Consider the following 18,032-nt stretch of genomic DNA (forward strand, 5'->3'; position numbering starts at 1 on the left):
TCCTAATAATCCAGGTATGTTCTGTCCCACCGAGCACCGAATTGGGATGATGCACCAAAACTACCAAATTCATGTTGTCCGTGTGATGAAAATATCACCAGTCTGGTGCCAAAGCCATATGACCCTTGTTCACATTGCTGAGAAAAAGTTAAACTGAGTTGGGTACAGCTCTCTTTGTTTTGCACTTTCTAGGGCAAAGTCTATGTGCTGCTAATCAGGCATCTCCTAGGAATTCCTTCTGGGACACTCATCAGTTGGATTAACCATTGTATAAATTTGCATTTGTATCCATTAACACCTCTTTGTCAACTATAATTTGCTCTGATTATATGTAGGATTTTCTAAAAACACCACCCCAGGTTTCTGCCAAGCAAAAGCATTGTTGGAAGAGGAGTATTTAGTCAAGTACTTACTGATTTTCTACTGTGTATTTAGCCCAAGTATATAATGAAATACCTGCCTTCAAAGAGCTCCAAGTCCAGTTGGGAATACAGGCTAAACACAAAACATCAATCCATAAATAAAATTAAATGCTTCATCATTCTGGGAATAATATAAGGATATATGACACAACAACGTAAGGGTATTCCTGTCATACCAGTAGCATATGTTTTTGTTTTACATGCTTACTGTCTATCTTATCTTTCCCCCACTAGAATGGAAGCTCCATGAGAGAAACATTTTTTTTGATTCAATGCTATTTCCTCAGTGCCTGGCATATAATTGGTGTTCAATAAATATTTGTCGAATTCAAATGTCTCAAGAGTCAGAGAAAGGAAAGCCTCAGGTGAACCTGAGCTATGCTTTTCTTCAGCTTGCAATCTATAGGCTTTAACTTTTTTTTCCTTTTTTCCCCCATGTATTTATTTATTTTTACATATTTTTTTTTAATTTGAGAGAGCGAGAGCACGAGTAGGTGAGAGGGGCAGAGGGAGAGAATCTTGAGCAGGCTCCATGTTCAGCACGGAGCCTGAAGCAGGGCTTGATCCCACAACCCTGGGATCATGACCTGAGCCAAAATCAAGAGTAGGATGCTCAACTAACTGAGCCACCTAGGTGCCCCTTGCAATCTATAGGTTTTTTTTATTAAAAGCTTATTTATTTATTTGGAGAAGGAGCATGTGCAAGTGGGTGAGGGGCAGAGAGAGAGAAAAAGAGAATCCCAAGCAGGCTCTGCACTGTCAGTGTGGAGCCTGATGCAGGGCTCAAACTCAGGAACCATGAGATCAAGACCTAAGCTGAAATTGGATGCTTAACCAACTGAGCCACCTGGGCACCCAACCTATGGGTTTTAGGAACAACTTCTTTATTTGTATAAGAAGGAAATTGCATATAATTGAAATAGAAGTGGGGTGGGATGAAAGGAATTTAAATTGGGTGTTAGGGTCAATGTGACTTAGCTCCTTGCTAAAAGAGCTTTGTACTAGAATCAATGGTTTTTGAACCCTGTTATTTATTTATTTATTTATTTATTTATTTATTTATTTGTTTGTTTAATATGAAATTTATTGTCAAATTGGTTTCCCGAACACGGTTTTAAAGCAGAACAATTCTGGGGGCGCCTGAGTGGCTCAGTCGGTTAAGCGTCTGACTTCGCTCAGGTCAGGATCTCACAGTTCGTGGGTTTAAGCCCCGCGACGGGCTTTGCTGATAGCCTGCTTCGGGTTCTGTGTGTATTCTCTCTCTGCCCCTCCCCTGTTCACACTCTGTCTCTCAAAAATGAATAAATGTTAAAAAAAAATTTTTTTTTAAAGCAGAATAATTCTGTCTTCGAACAAAACCCCAATAAATAAAATAGATAAAAACAGAGCCGCTCTGATTGATGTAGGGGTGGCATGGAGAAGGAGACAAAAGAGGTCCACCCTTTTAAAAGTCTCCTCACCCCCACCAGAGCTATGGCTTCTGACGGATTTTAGGAACACAGTTTGAAAATACTGGATTGAGGAAACTTTAGAGTCTCTCCTCTCTCGAAATTCAATTAATAGAGGCAGCTAAGGAATACCTGCGCTACCTTCTGGTCTCTACCACTTTAAGTTGAAAAGATAACAGGAGTCAACTCCCTACGAGAGAAAAACACAGAACACGTGTGGCCTGGGCCAAGGCCAACGCCCCTCCTCATGGCCAGACCCAGGGAACCAGATGCTACATTTCTCTGATCCAAGAATAATGAGGGCTAGATAACTTGTGTGACTGGACTTGTCCCTTTTCTCCCTGCCCCCCACCCCCCTCCCTTCACCTAAGCTCACAACTAAAGGCATCCAAGCGCACATGGCAATTTTCCTGAGCTTTGGAGTTGCCAAAAATCTTAGCAAATATTCACAAAATCTTACAAAGTAAATATCTGGTGCCAACCAAAATGTAGAGTCAGATTCATTTGTCACCATCCTCCACCTTGTACACCTGCTTTAGCTGTCCGGAGAGGAATCAGCCTTGCAGACGCTCAAAGGTTAACAGAAAACTATTTACTAGGGTGTGATCAGCTTAAGTCCTTAAGGGAACCGACAAAGGATCACTAAGCATCCAGGGACTAATAACAGCTGGAAGAGTTACCACTTGGTTTGAGAGAACAAGGAAAGAGAGCTGTCTGCCAACAGCTCTTGTTCGGGGAACTAGGTAAAAATACCTCTTCCACGTTGTAAGTGAGGAAACTAAGAAGATAAGGTACAGAAGATGTGGAATCGCCGGTGGAAGAAACTTATTCAATTTGAAGCGTCCAGCAGCAGCCAAAGGATTTTAAAGAGTCCGGCGGCCAACTAAGCCACCAACAGGTCTCATTATGACCTTCCTCACCACAAACCGAAAGTTGCCAGGAGTTGGGACTACAACTCCCGGCACGCATCTCCCCGCATCTGTAGCACTTTTCGATGATAGGATAAGGGGCTTCCGGAAGCATTGCATGTCGGGAATTGTAGTTATCCCAGTGGGGGTCGGACGTACGCCGTAGCGTGCTCATTGGCGCCCAGGTTACCGCCCCCCTCCCCTCTCCGCTCTTCGGCGTATCACCCACGTATACGCAGAGCGCGCCCACACCCCCTCCCTAGGCCTAGGACGCAGGCGCGCGCACGCTCCCCGGGCTCGGTAGGCGGAGGGGGTGAGGGTAAGAGAAGGAGGGGGAGGGAGGGAGGGGGGCTAAGTGTCTACTGAGTAGACGGCAGTCGGGCACCGAGAGCGCGAAGGCCTGGCTCCCAGGCGGTGAACTCTGCACTGAGTCTAGGGGCCGGCGGGAGGGTCCGGAGCCAAGTCAGCGCGCCCTGCGAATAGGAGTCGGGCCGCTGAGACCGGAGGGCAGCAGGGGGCAAAGCCCCAGCCTAGGCCCAGCGGAGATGTCCGGCTGCGGCGCTTGTAGTTGCGGCGCCGCCGCCGCGCGGCTCATCACCTCCTCGCTCGCCTCCGCGCAGAGAGGTAACGAAGTAGTCCCTCACGTGAGCCAATGGCCCAGGAGTGTACCGGCCGGGGGTGGGGATCCCGGGGAGGGCAAGAGGTCTACCCTGCCTTGAGGGTGTGATGGGATGCGCGGCGTTTCTCCTGGCACCCCCCTCCTCCACTTTAGGATGGGGTTCTGCCAACCTCTGGAGCATCTGTTTCTCAAATTTGAAGTAGACCCCTTCTGTTCGCCCGCCCGCGCGCGTTCAGGCCTCTTGACTTTGGAGCCGGAATGTGGTCACTTAGCAGAAAGCCTGGAAGAGGCACAAAATGCTCCTTCCGTTAAAAAGTGCTCCACACCCTACTCAGGTCCGCCGGGCACTGCCGCCTTCCCTACCTTCGGCTTTTCCTCCGGAGCCGGGTCGGGTTCCTTTCCGGCCTGTCGGGGGTTCCCGGAAGGGCCCGAGGGAGGGGCTGCTACTGTTGAAGCCCCCCTTCAGGGCGCCGAGCCAGCTGTCCCAGACGCAGGCCGCGCGAGACCCACGGTGTCACTGTCATTGTGCGGCCGCTTCCACCGGGGCATAAGCGGGGCTCATGGCCCTCCCGGAGCCGGGAAAACCTCGCGGCCCGCAGGGAAGCGGCCGGGGTGGAGAAATTCTCGTAGAAGTTGTTTTTTAAGTACTTCAGTGTCTCGGTTGGTCGTTTGCCGGTTTTCCCAACTTGACTGAGATAGTTTTAAGAATGGCGCTTGTTTACCTTTACTTTGTTTATCAGGAGCTGTGAAAGAGTGTCATACCAGTCAAGGGATTCCGGAACAGAAACCATTTTCCTCTTCCCCCAAATCTATGAGTGTCAGACTACAGGCTGGATTCTGTTATTTTATTTTGACTTGTCAACTAAATAAATTAAAAAAGCCCCCCTTTCCTGTATTTTAGGTTAATTATAAAAGCTCCTACCGTATACTTAAGGTATCTCTTTCGACAGTTTATTTCACAAAGAGGGATGAAATGAAGTAATGTGGGCAGAAGCATTTATAAAGTGATACTTAAATGTAAAGGAGTGAATTTAGTCTCAAGACATTGTTAAACCTGAACTCCAGGAATTTGAGTTGGAAACATGTGAAAGTGACATTGAAATTCACTTATTTGGCGTCTTTTTTTGAGGCTGGGCCCTGTTTTGGTGCTGGAGATAGAGTGAATAAGTCCTTAACTGCAAGTGTAAATCTACTGGAGCTCACAAAGAATAATATCATTTCTAGGAGTTGGGTAAAAGGTGTGTGTTCTCTTTGGGCAGAGAAGGCTTCTTTGACAAAGTTCTTCATCTGTTTCAATCAATTTTCCGGTAAAACTATGAATCATAGGCGGTGCGTGGTGATTTTTTTTTCTTTTCAAAACAACCACTGCTTTAAAATTTTAATGACTCATTAGGTGAAGCAACACAAATTAATGGCTTATTTAGGTATTGTTATTTGTTACTATAAGTTTGCCATAAGCTTTCAGAAGTGATTAAACCATTTTTACTGTAAAGGAGTAAATTAAGCTTAAAATACGGGACATAACCTCATATCATTATAGAAGTTCATATTTTTACATGACAGTGAAACAGCTTGGTTTTCACATCAATTTAAGACTTTCCTAAGGCTTCATTACACAAAATGTTTCTTTTCCGTAGTAGAAACTCTAAGATTATACACTAGTCTTCAATATAGAGATTTTTTCTAAGGACTTAAAAAACTCCAGAAAAGTTATTTTTGTTTAGGATTCTTGAAAAGAGGAAAAGGGGCAAAAGAGAAAAATCAGAATTGAACCTCAGTTTAGTTTATTATTCTTATAAACATAAAGTTAAGAATTTCAAAACTATCCATAAACAAAAAATTTAATCAAAATAGTCTCAACAAGAAATTATACAATGAAGTAAGAATAAAAAGATTTCAGAGCTCTCTTGAAATATAATGCTATTCTCTATCTCTGTTTGTCATGTTAGACTTTAATATTTTTAAATGGATGGCCCCTGGGTGGCTCAGTCCCTTAAGCGTACAACTCTTGATTTTGGCTTAGGTCATGATCTTGAGATGGAGCCCTGAGTTGGACTCTGTGCTGAAGCCCTGACAGCTTGGAACCTGCTTGGGATTCTCTCTTTCTCTCTCTCTCTGCCCCTTCTCCGCTTGCTCATGTGCAGTCTCTCTCAAAAATAAACATTTTTTAAAAAAATAAAATTTTTATTTTTTCTTTTTTAAAATACAGAATCTTTTTTTATTTATTTATTTTTTTTAAATTTTTTTTTCAACGTTTTTTATTTATTTTTTTTGGGACAGAGAGAGACAGAGCATGAACGGGGGAGGGGCAGAGAGAGAGGGAGACACAGAATCGGAAACAGGCTCCAGGCTCCGAGCCATCAGACCAGAGCCTGACGCGGGGCTCGAACTCACGGACCGCGAGATCGTGACCTGGCTGAAGTCGGACGCTTAACCGACTGCGCCACCCAGGCGCCCCCAGAATCTTTTTTTAAATGTTTGTTTATTTTGAGAGAGAGGGAGCACGAGCACACTCAGGGGAGGGGCAGAGAGGGAGAGAAACAGGATCCTAAGTGGGCTCTGCTCTGACAGCAGAGAGCCTGATGTGGGGCTTGAACTCACGAACCATGAGAGCATGACCTTAGCCAAAGTCAGACACTTAACTGACTGAGCCACCCAGGCCCCCATAAATAAAAATTTTAAATGGTAGTTTGAAGAAAAATTTGGTAAATTGTCATATTAGATACTGGAACTGTTTTCTTTTCCTGGTGGGCTATGTGTATCCTATTTAATGTGTTTTTTCACACTATGCTCTTTGAGTGAAACTTGTAGTAAAGGAGAAATTTTAAATATTTTTTTTCTACCCAAATTGCTGGTATTTTTCAATTTGTTATCTATTTTTGTACATATGTGTAAATACATACGTATTTTAAATGTGCTTTGCATACAGAACAATTAACATTCTAAATATGTGCATTCAGGAATGCTTGATTCCATTAACGAAACTCTGAATGACAGTACTTGGTCTGAATTTGGCTGTGACAATTGTGGAATCACCTGTAATTCCCTTGATTTTTGGCTACTTTAAGTTCATGTCCAGTGAAAGGGTGTCACCTCATGAGGGTGTAAATGTGAAGATGCTCAAACATGTTGGTGCCCATCATAATTTTCATGATAGTTGCATAATGTGCCTATCTTAACAGGTTTTAGCTAGATTTTAAGTCTCGTTATTTAAATACAATACAAATTAGAATAAATGTTAGAGAATCTTTATTTCTGGAATCGCAAACTATTTCTTGATAAACGTTTCTCTTTTCTTGGCATATTCCTCTTCACACCAGCAGACTAGCCTTGCTGAAAACCCATGAAACATTTTTAAACTTGAGCAAAGCTATTATAGGAATGATGGTATTTTTCTTTATTAAGAAGTATTCAGAATTCAGGAAACAATAACGGGCATAAATTGAATTTTTAAGACTAATAAAAGCAGTAAGCATCTACTAAGTTGATTGGCATTGTTTGTTTTTGTAGAAATGTTTTTCCAATTTTTGTTAGAGGTCTTTAGAGGCTAGGTGGTTAAGCAAGCATTTAACTTGATTTGCCATTTCATCAATTGTTATACACTTAAATATTGTCACTAGAGAGAGATGATAATTTAAAAATTTTCATTAGTTTCTAAAATTTAAAGATTAGTTTATCTTTTAAGCTGAATCATTTATGTTTTTAGAGAAAGCTTGGTGTAAGATTGAATATAGAAATTCAAATATTTAAAAGTTGCATAAATTACTCTGCTAGTTCTTAATAGCTCTGAAATCAAGGTACCTTATTCTGCTGTTTCTTTTTAAAGCAGATCTAAAACTCAAAGTTTTATCCGTATGACAAAAGCTTTGTAAATGGTTTAGCTTTTAACTATCTTCTCTTGTTGCTGCCAAGTATTCTTTCGAAATATACTTTTCAGAAATACTTCCCTTTTTGGCTTTTGTAGGGCTTCTTCACCTGAAATTCACAGGCCTCCAGAGTGTCCAGGGATAGAATTCAGAAGTTCCTGTAACTTTATTTTCACTAATCACTAACTGAAATGTAGCATTTCCTTCAATTTTGAACGTAGGCAACAACCCACAGTAGTATTAGCAGTATCTATGAATTTGTTACCAATCAAAATCACAAATATTTTTGTGTCATGCTACAGTTGTTCATATCTCAAAAAATCGTTTATACTTTTTACTACTTTGAAATCATGGTAGTTATTTAAAAAGCTTTTAAATCTTATTTAATTATGTTAATTAAAAAGCATATTTTATTTTATTTTTAATTTTATTATTATTTTTTCCCATCATAAGTGTACTCTTTAACCCCCAACACCTATTTCACCAATCCTCTCACCCACCTCCTCTCTAGTAACCATCAGTTTTGTTCTCTGTATTTAAAAGTCTGTTTCTTTGTTTCTCTCTCTCTTTCTTTTTCCTTTGCTCATTTGTTTCTTAAATTCCACACATGAGTGAAATCATATGGTGTGATCTGACTGACTTATTTTGCTTAGCTTAATACTCTCTAGTTTTTTTTTTGTTTTGTTTTGTTTTTGGTTTTTTTTTGTTTTTACATTTATTTTGAGAGAGAGTGAGTGAGTGAGCAAGAGGGCAAGGGGCAGGGAGAGAAGGAGAGAGAATCCCAAGCAGGCTCTGTGCTGTCAACACAGAGCCCAATACAGGGCTCAAGCCATGAGATCATGACCTGAGCCAAAATCAAGAGTCGGATGCTTAACCCACTGAGCCACTTGGTGCCCTAATACTTTCTAGTTCTATCCATGTCTTTGCAAATGTCAAGATTTTATTCTTTTTTATGGTTGAATGAGTGATGTGTGTGTGTGTGTCATCTCTTCTTTATCCATTCATCTATCGATAAACACTTGGACTGCTCCCATAGTTTGGTAAATAATATTGCAATAAACATAGGGGTGTATCCTTTTGAATTAGTGACTTTGTATTATTTGGGTAAATACCCAGTAGTACTGGGTACTGGATCATAGGGTAGTTCTATTTTTAATGTTGTGAGGAACATCATACTGTTTTCCACAGTAGCTGCACTAGCTTGCATTCCCATGAACAATGCAATAGGGTTCCTTTTGTTCCACATCCTTGCCAATGCTTGTTGTTTTTTATGTTGTTGATTTTAGCTAATCTGACAGGTGTGAGGTGATATCTCATTGTAGTTTTGATCTGTATTTTCCTAGAGATGAGTGATGTTGAACATCTTAGCATTTGCCTGTTGGTCATCTGGATGTCTTCTTTGGAGAAATGTCTGTTCAAGTCTTCTGCCCATTTTTAATTGGATTGGTTTTTGGGTGTTTAGTTGTATCAGTTCTTTATATATTTTGGATACTAACCCTTTATTGGATATATCATTTGCAAATGTTGTCTCCCATTCAGTGGGTTGCCATTGACTGTTTCCTTTGCTGTGCAGAAACTTTTTATTTTGTTGTAGACCCAATAGTTTATTTTTTGCTTTTGTTTTTCTTGCCTCAGGAGACCTATCTAGAAAAATATTGCTATGGCTGATGTCTGAGAAATTACTGCTTGTGCTGTCTTCAAGGATTTTTTTATGATTTCAGGTTTCACATTTAGGTCTTTAATCCATTTTGAGTTTATTTTTCTGTGTGGTGAAAGAAAGTGATCCAGTTTCATTCTTTTGCATGTGGCTGTCCAGTTTTCCCAACACCTTTTGGGATGTTGACAGTTGAAGAGACTTTTTCCCATTGTGTATTCATTCCTGCTTTGTTGAAGATTAATTGACCATATAATTTTGGGTTTATTTCTAGGTTTTTCTTTCTGTTTTATTGACCTATGTGTCTATTTTTATGCCCATACCATACTGTTTTAATTACTGCGGCTTTGTAATATAACTTGAAGTCTGGAATTGTGATCTTTCCAGTTTTCTTTTTAAAGATTGGTTTAGGTATTTGAAGTCTTTGGTGGTTTCATACAAATTTTAGGATTGTTTGTTCTAGTTACTTGAAAAATGCTGTTGGTATTTTGATAGGGATTGCATTAAATCTGTAGATTGCTTTGGATAGTATGGACATTTTAATAATATTTGTCTTCCAGCCCATGAACATGGAATGTCTTTCCATATCTTTGCATCATCTTGAATTTCTTTCATCAGTGTTTTATAGTTTTCAGCATACAGGTCTTTCTTTCACCTCTTTAGTTAAGTTTATTCCTAGATATTTTATTGTTTATGGTGCAATTGTAAATGGGATTGTTTCCTTAATTTCTCTTCCTGTTTCATTTTTTTGGTGTATATGGAATGCAACAGATTTCTGTACATTGCTTTGTATCCTGTGACTTTACTGAATTCATTTATCAGTTCTGGTAGTTTTACGGTGGAATCTTTAGGGTTTTCTACATGTACTATACATGTCATCTACAAGTAGAGTTTTACTTCTTTTTTACCAACATAGATGCCTTTTTTTCTTTATTTTGTCTAATTGCTGTGGCTAGGACTTCCAGTACTATGTTAAATAAAAGTGGTGAGAGTGGACATCCTTATCTTCCCCCTGACCTCAGAGGAAAAGCTCTCCGTTTTCCACCAATTAAGTATGATGTTGGCAAGAAGCATATTTTAAAAATATTTTGATAACTACTTCAATACAGTTGGTTTCCTTTGTTATGTATTTTATTCTATACATTTATAAACATTCTGAGAAGGGGTCCATCCGTACCCTTCACCAGACTCCCAAAGGGGTTCATGGCATAAAAAGGATTTAAAAATCCTGATTAGGTTGTTACAGTGATTTCTGTGAAGATTTTATAGGATTGGTGAGTGACTAATCATTTAAACTGTTCAATACAGTAGTTTAAAAAGTGTGATCCCAGACCAACATCATCAGTATAACCTGGCATTTTGTTAGAAATGCATTCTTGGTGGGGGTGGGGGGCACCTGGGTGGCTTGGTGGATGGAGCTTCTGACTCTTGATTTTGCCTCAAGTCATGCTCCTAGGGTCATGGGATTGAGCCCTGTGTCAGGCTCTTCACTGAGCATGGAGCCTACTTAAGATTCTCTCTCTCTTTCTCTCTCTCTCTCTCTGTCTCTTTTTCTCTTTTCCCCTCCCTCTCCCTTTGCTGCTTCCCTGCCCCCGCTAAAAGAAAATAATTTATCCTGCTTTAAAAAAAAAAAAGAAAAGAAATGCATTCTTGGGGGCAACCTAGATGGCTCAGTCAGTTAGTTAAGTGTCCAACTTTGGCTCAGTTCATGATCTCACAGTTTGTGAGTTTGAGCCTGGCGTTAAACTCTGCTTAGAGCTCGGAGCCTGGAGCCTGTTTTGGATTCTGGCTCTCTGGCTCTGTCTCTCTCTGTCTCTGCCCCTCCCCTCCTGGTGCACAGTGCACTCTGTCTCTCGCTCTTGCTCTCCCTCTCTCAAAAATAAAACAAAAAAAGAAATGCATTATTGGATCCCACCTGCAACCTTCTGAGTCAGAACCAGGGAATACCCCTTGCAATCCATGCTATGCATAGAATGTTAAAACTGCATCAGAGCCAGCCAAGAAATTCTCAAATTTAGAAATTTAAATGACATGAACATGTTTTTCAGACAGTATTTTTTTATGGTAACTGTATGATTGCATTGGTTTTATATGTTACTTGGTAAGTTATTTAAGTGAAGGACTTATTTTTCTTTCTATTCAGAATAAGTAGACTTTGAAAGGTTCTTGTTCGTAATTTTTATTTCTCAAATTTTTGAAGATAATTTATTTTCAGCTTATTTTCTAATAATATTAGCTATGATAAATTGTTAAACACAATTTTAAAAGATGTATTTTAATTTTTTTTTTAACGTTTATTTATTTTTGAGACAGAGAGAGACAAAGCATGAACGGGGGAGGGGCAGAGAGAGAGGGAGACACAGAATCAGAAGCAGGCTCCAGGCTCTGAGCCATCAGCCCAGAGCCCGATGCAGGGCTTGAACCCATGGACCCGGAGATCGTGACCTGAGCTGAAGTCGTACGCTTAACCGACTGAGCCACCCAGGCGCCCCAAAAGATGTATTTTATTGTAAATGGGAATTAATACACTGTGTGTGATACTTGAGGGTTAAGTTTTATTCTAAACATCCAAGTACATAGTCTGATATAAAGCTTGTTGTAACTGTAGTTTTTTTTGCGAATACGTTGTAATGGTTTGATTAAAAAGTTATACTTGTTACATAGATTATAGTAAATTATTTTATTATGCTACCATTCATTTTAATTTGTGGATGTTTTGAAACATATGCAAAATGGAACAAGGGACACCCAAATACCCATCACCTAGCCTTAACATCCATTAAATTTTGTATTTTTTATTTAGAGAGAGACAGAAACGGTGTGAGTGGGGATGGGCAGAGAGAGAGAGGGAGACAGAGCATCTCACAAACTGTAAGATCATGACCAAAGAGTTGGATGCTTAACTGACTGAGGCCACCCAGGCACCTCAAGTTTCTCTATTCTTCATTTCATCTATCCCTTTCCCCCATTACTTTTCTAGATTTGCTTTTTAGATTGACATATTAAACCATATTATGTTTAATCATATTATGTCCTTTGAAAATCATTAATGTTTGGCTTAAAATTCATGAACTACTTTAAATCTCATGCTAATGAGAGTAGTAGCTATCATTTACTGCAAAAAAATGGCAAATGTTATGCTTGAGAAAGTTTGAAATGTCTTTTGAAAACATTACTTAGAAGAAAAACATCAAATGTATTTTAATATTGATATTCATTAATTAAGCATTAATTGATCAGCACTAATTAGCTTGATTAGCATTCAGCAGCATTTTACAGTCTATGGATTAGGGACTAGAGTGTCATAAATCTTATTCCTTTTTTAGTGTTTGTGAATTCAAGTAGAGATGAGAAACTTTGTATCTTTCCTGTTAAGTTTGATGTTTTTATTTTAGTTAGAAACTAGTTCTAACAGTGTACACAAATGTTTTGGAAAACTGGAGTTAATAAAGTCAGTTATATAACTAAACAATTGCTTTTGAGTTGTTAGAAGGATGTAATTTTAAACCAATTTTTGTGTTTGGATATAGTACATGCATATGTGCATGATCTCTTAAAAGCCCTAACTTGTAAAGAAATAAGAATTTAAAGCCTGGGTTGAGAATTTCGCAGGGAACAAAACGAGGGAGATAAAATCAGTTTCTTAAATTTATTTAAGTATTAACTTAATCCCCTTCCCCCTTTTTGTTATCACCTCCTAATGGCTGTGATAAACTGCTGGGAAACTTCCTTCTTTGGCAATTCATTATAATTCACTAATGTATGTTAACTTATGCAGGGTTCTGAGTAGCCCTACAATATTCAGTACTGAATCTGTGGAATTTTGTTTGATCTAAGATCATTTGATTTTCTTGTGTAGGGAACACTCTTTTAAAGACCAACTTGGGAAATGCTGCCTTACATTATGGCTCTTTTGCCATTGACTATAGTTTATTTAGGAGTTTATTTTGTATTTATATGAGAAAAAAAACCAGGGTTCAGCCAACAATGATCCTTTGATGGATGAAGTCTGGCCACACCCATTTGTTTACATATTGTTTGTTTGTTTTCATGTTACAGACAGAGTAGTTGGAACTGAGACTAGATGGCCCAGAAAGCTGAAAATATTTAACATCCCGGTGCTTTACAGAAAAAGTTTGCCACATAAGTCAGGGGTTAACCTATATCCTTTTTAATAATCTTAACTTCAAATATGGTAAGGGGCGCCTGGGTGGCTCATTCAGTTGAGCATCCAACTCTTGATTTCAGTTCAGGTCATGATCTCACACTTTGTGAGTTCGAGCCCCACATCAGGCTTTGCACTGACAGTGTGGAGCCTGCTTGGGATTCTCTCTCCTCTCTCTGCCCCTCCCCTGCTCACGCTCTTTCTCCCTCAAAATAAATAAATAAATAAACATTAAAAATTTAAAAAAATACATGGTAAAGGTTAAAATGTTTGAAAGCAAGATAGTGGTTATAGTGTTTACTAAAATTTTTTATAGGATTGAAATGTTTCATTAAAACACATGTGTTTATGTCAATTGCTTATTCTCATTGATAGAAATAATAAAAGAAGAATTAGAATATAGGGTGTAAATGGCCTTTTTCCCCTACAGATGAAGCAGATGTTGAACTGCTCATCTCTCACACTTTCAAAGAGCCACTCATTGCAATAACCCAAATGGTCTTTCCTCACTATCAAAGGACAGGCCCAGAAAGAAACATCTTTATTTACCAGAGGCCCAGGTCTGGCCTATTTTTAAAGGGGCTTTGCCTCTGATGGTGTCACCATTTATCATTTTGTTACTACCTCTGTGAAAACTACAGTTTTTTCAACCTCCTTTATACTTAAGGAATTTTTGTTTTCAGGGGATTTACTGAAGGCATGTTAATGTTTGATGTGTAGACTAATAAATCTCATTGTATTTCTAGGTATATCTTGTGGTCGCATTCATATACCTGTTTTAGGAAGGCTCGGGACCTTTGAAACTCAGATTCTACGAAGAGCTCCCTTTAGAACCTTTACAGAAACACCAGCATACTTTGCATCAAAAGATGGGATAAGTAAAGATGGCTCTGGAGATGGAAATAAGGTATCTTATCTTTATTGGAATATATATATATATTTTTTGAGTTCCTTCCTTCAAACAATTAAATGTAATAATAGTTTTCTCTATTCCATTGGTTTATATGTTTTCTGTAGGAAATGTGAAATATATAAAATCAGGTGAAGAATTTTATGTAATTTTATTTTGTGTTTTAGTTTCAACCATAAATTAGTTATATAAGTATTGCACTTAGCATTAACTAAAATTTCTAACACTCCAAAGTATTAAGAAGCTTCATTAAATCTATGCAGTCTGTAGGATTAAATTAGGAATAGCCGTCTTTTTTCACAACTCTTAACAATTCATGATAGTATAAACCCCACCTCATTCTCTACCTAAAAATTTTGGATATCTCTACAACTTAATGTTGGGCTACTCTGTAGCTAGCAAGTAGATGATCAGTGATTGTATTGGATCAAGGAATTATTATCAATTTTTTTCATTATGTGAATTTCACTAACACTTGAGGTAATGTTATATATAAGACAAAATGCTAGGTGCTTTGATATCGATACTTAATCCTAACAATGACTCTCCAAAGTAGGTAAAATTATCCCCATTTTAGAGATGAGAAAATCCCCATTTTAGAGATTGAAGAAAGTTATGAATCACTACTTGTCATGATAGTAGCTCCTGATACAGTTTCACTGAAATGTATTTTACCTGTAGTAACTTTTTTTCCTAGTGTTGATTGAGTCATGGAAAGAAAGCTGTTTATTATATATGCTGGCTCATACCATGTGAAGCAGGAATACAGATAAATACATGTGTTTACCAGAACTGGTTTTGTTTTTGTGGTAATTGGATCTTTTGATACCAGTAATAGTAGAGTTATAAATAATACTAATAATTCCACTATAGAAATTATAAAAATTATAGGGGCGCCTGGGTGGCTCAGTCGGTTAAGCGGCCGACTTGGGCTCAGGTCATGATCTCGCAGTCCGTGAGTTCGAGCCCCGCGTCGGGCTCTGTGCTGACAGCTCAGAGCCTGGAGCCTGTTTCAGATTCTGTGTCTCCCTCTCTCTCTGCCCCTCCCCTGTTCATGCTCTGTCTCTCTCTGTCTCAAAAATAAATAAACATTAAAAAAAAAAATTATAAAAATTATAAGATTAATTACAAGCTAACATGCTTATATTTAACTTACCTATAAATTGGTTGCCTGAAAGTAATAATTGACACTCTTTTTTTCTCCTGTATGAACATTAGAAATCAGCAAGTGAGGGAAGCAGTAAAAAATCAGGCTCTGGGAGTTCAGGGAAAGGTGGAAACCAGCTGCGTTGTCCTAAATGTGGCGACTTATGCACTCATGTAGAGACCTTCGTGTGTAAGTATTACTTCCTCTGTTGTTTTTCTTCCTTACCTTTTCTACAAATCACAAATTGCATAGAAATGTGTAAATTATATAAACCAGAGTTATGTTCTTCCTGAACTTAACATGATTCTCCCTTATGTTCACCAGATACTAAAAATCCCCATAACTGGTAATACTTTGCAATGTGGTATAAGAAATAATTTAAGAAAACTATTTATTTCTTTATTTTCCATGTGTGTGTTTATTTCAAATTTGGATTTTGTGAGTGTTCAAATTTGAGCTATAGGAGAACCAAGGAGTATTTATTCTGTTATTACTCTATTCTTCAAATACCTGTTGAGCATCTCATATAGCTGGAGAGGTCAGTCATTCAAATATTAAGGTGTTTTCCCTCGCTGAGGAACCAGAGGAACTAAACCCTTAATTCTATAAAGTGTGTGATAATTATTAATGATTCAGACACTGAGAGAAGGAAGAAATCAACAGTCCCACTTTTGGTGTTAGTGTCAGCAGTAATTCTCTGAAATACAAAGATGCTACTACAGATCTTTTGTTTCATGAATCAAACAACTCATTTCCTACATGATTAGAGGTAATGGTAATTCAAGAGTAAATTATGTTACACTACCATGTCAGCCTTTCTGTATAGTCAAACTGAAAAGGTCATTGGTGAGGTTTGTCAGAAGTTTCAGTTTCTGATGATTAGCTGCAGAGGATTCTCTATATGCTATCCCAAATATTGAGATCTCAGTTACAGTTTTATGTTTATTATTAATACTAATTGGCCACTGTATGAGAAAGTAATATGTAGCATGTTTTTACAATTTTTGCAAAGACTTTTAAAGTCGTTCCATTCAATAGGTGGAATGTTTGAGATTCTCTTCGTGGTTTTGCCTCATAAGAGATCCAAGAGAGGAATCAGTCTGAATGAATACTAATTTGGTTGCAACATAAAATGAAAGTGGTAGAACTAGATGATAAAACTTCTAAATAACATTTGCTATTAACAAATCTGGTACAAAGCGATAAAATTCTTTTAGAAAGTCTGAGAATTGCTCAGTTCATAATGGCAATGTCTTATTGGCATACATTTTTAATCAAGAATTTTCTTTTTTTTTCCAGAGAAAGATTTCAATCTTTGTAGACTTAAAGAATAATTTCTTAGAGTAGAAAAGGAAAGAAACTAATATTTAATAAATGTCAGTATATATAATTTTATTCTCACAATCTTACTTTTGTCAGGAAAGAGCATATCCTCATTTTCTTAGCTTAGTGAAGAAGCTAAGATTTTAGCAAGTGTAAGTAACTCATCCAGGATCACAGAGCAGTGAAGATTGGCTATTCAGAAGTTCCTATTCCATACATTTTTACCAACTGGAATTCTCTAGGGATAGATGAAATTTATTTTTCTTCTGCACAGTGTTTTCAAAACTTGCCAGGTTGTATTAATCATTGAGGGTGGTTGGTTGTGGTTTTTTTGAGAGAGAGAATCCTAAGTAGGCTCCTCACTGTCAATGCAAAGCCCAATGTGAGGCTTAATCTCACAAACCTGAGATCATGACCTGAGCTGAAATCAAGAGTCAGATGCTTAGCTTAACTGAGCCAGCTGGGCACTGAGCCCCCCAGGCACCCCAGGGTGGTTCTTGAACATACAGATTCTCTCCTTCCCTGGAGATAAGATTCTGTAGATGTTGGGTGGTATCCTAGAATATGTATGTTTAACAATGAGACCAAGTGTGGAAAACACGATTTTTAATATTATCTAATCAACTTAGGGCTGAAGTGGTTTCCTTTGAGAATTCTAATTGGGGAGGGGGGATGTGGAAGTAGAGAATAGGGAAGAAAAGAGTAAAAGAAGAGTAGATCCTTATAAATAATTTAGTAAGCAAATATCTGTTGAGACTGACACTGCCAGGCTCAGAAAATAACAGAGATGAACATGACACTGTCTTATCCTCTGGAACTTTACTCCATAGGAGTGGTAGGCCCTCAACAGTGAGATGAGGCCCTCCTCTCTTGGTTTTATTCACCTATAGTACAAGTCTCTTCAGAATGCATCTCTTTTGGATGCTGAGGATCTTCTGTGTCTACTCACTGAAAATTGGAGAGTTTTGTTGACTCTTGGGCCCTTCATTTTGTTTGCATCTGCATTTGTTTAGTTACTGGTTCATAAACATCTTTTTATGTGCTTTTTGGTCATTTGTAGTTCTTTTGTGAATGGCCTGTTTAGATTTTTTTTTTTTTTTGAAGTTTATTATTGAGAGTCAGAGCATGAGCATGGGAGGGGCAGAGAGAGGAGGAGACACAGAATCTGAAGCAGGCCCCAGGCTCTGAGCTGTCAGCACAGAGCCCGACACAAGCGCTCAAACCCACAAACCGTGAGATCATGACCCGAGCCCAAGTTGGACGCTCAACCGACTGAGCCACCCAGGCACCTCATGAATGGCATGTTTAGATAACTATCTACTTTTTGGTCATTTTTAATTATTTTTAATTACCTGAGGAATGTATGTGTGTATCCCCCTTTATAAAAAAAAGGTAGAACTTTGTAGGTAAAAGTTAAAGATACATTTCTGTAATATATCTTCATCAAACATGTAACTTTTAAAAAGCATAAATGGTATCAAATTGTTCATGTTTTTACCAATTTTTTTTCGCCTCAGCAATTTAAAAAAAAATTTTTTTTTTAATGTTTATTTCTGAGACAGAGATAGAG

At 38.3% G+C, this 18,032-nt stretch overlaps 1 protein-coding gene across 2 annotated transcripts in view; it reads left to right on the plus strand.

Moving 5' to 3' along the window:
• The first annotated feature begins 3,131 nt into the window (after positions 1-3,131).
• CLPX (caseinolytic mitochondrial matrix peptidase chaperone subunit X) overlaps positions 3,132-18,032 on the plus strand; it is a 40,637-nt gene continuing 25,736 nt past the window's right edge. The window contains exons 1-3 of one of the 2 annotated variants that reach the window (XM_007084514.3): positions 3,132-3,402; positions 13,829-13,989; positions 15,211-15,328. In XM_007084514.3, the coding sequence (XP_007084576.1) occupies positions 3,324-3,402; positions 13,829-13,989; positions 15,211-15,328 (358 nt within the window). In that variant the 5' untranslated portion in view covers positions 3,132-3,323. Of the gene's footprint in view, positions 3,403-3,494; positions 3,733-13,828; positions 13,990-15,210; positions 15,329-18,032 lie in introns of those variants that run through there. The other variant, XM_042988617.1, reaches the window with a different exon arrangement.

This window comes from Panthera tigris, chromosome B3, assembly GCF_018350195.1.
Source record: "Panthera tigris isolate Pti1 chromosome B3, P.tigris_Pti1_mat1.1, whole genome shotgun sequence".
Classification (NCBI taxonomy): domain Eukaryota; kingdom Metazoa; phylum Chordata; class Mammalia; order Carnivora; family Felidae; genus Panthera; species Panthera tigris.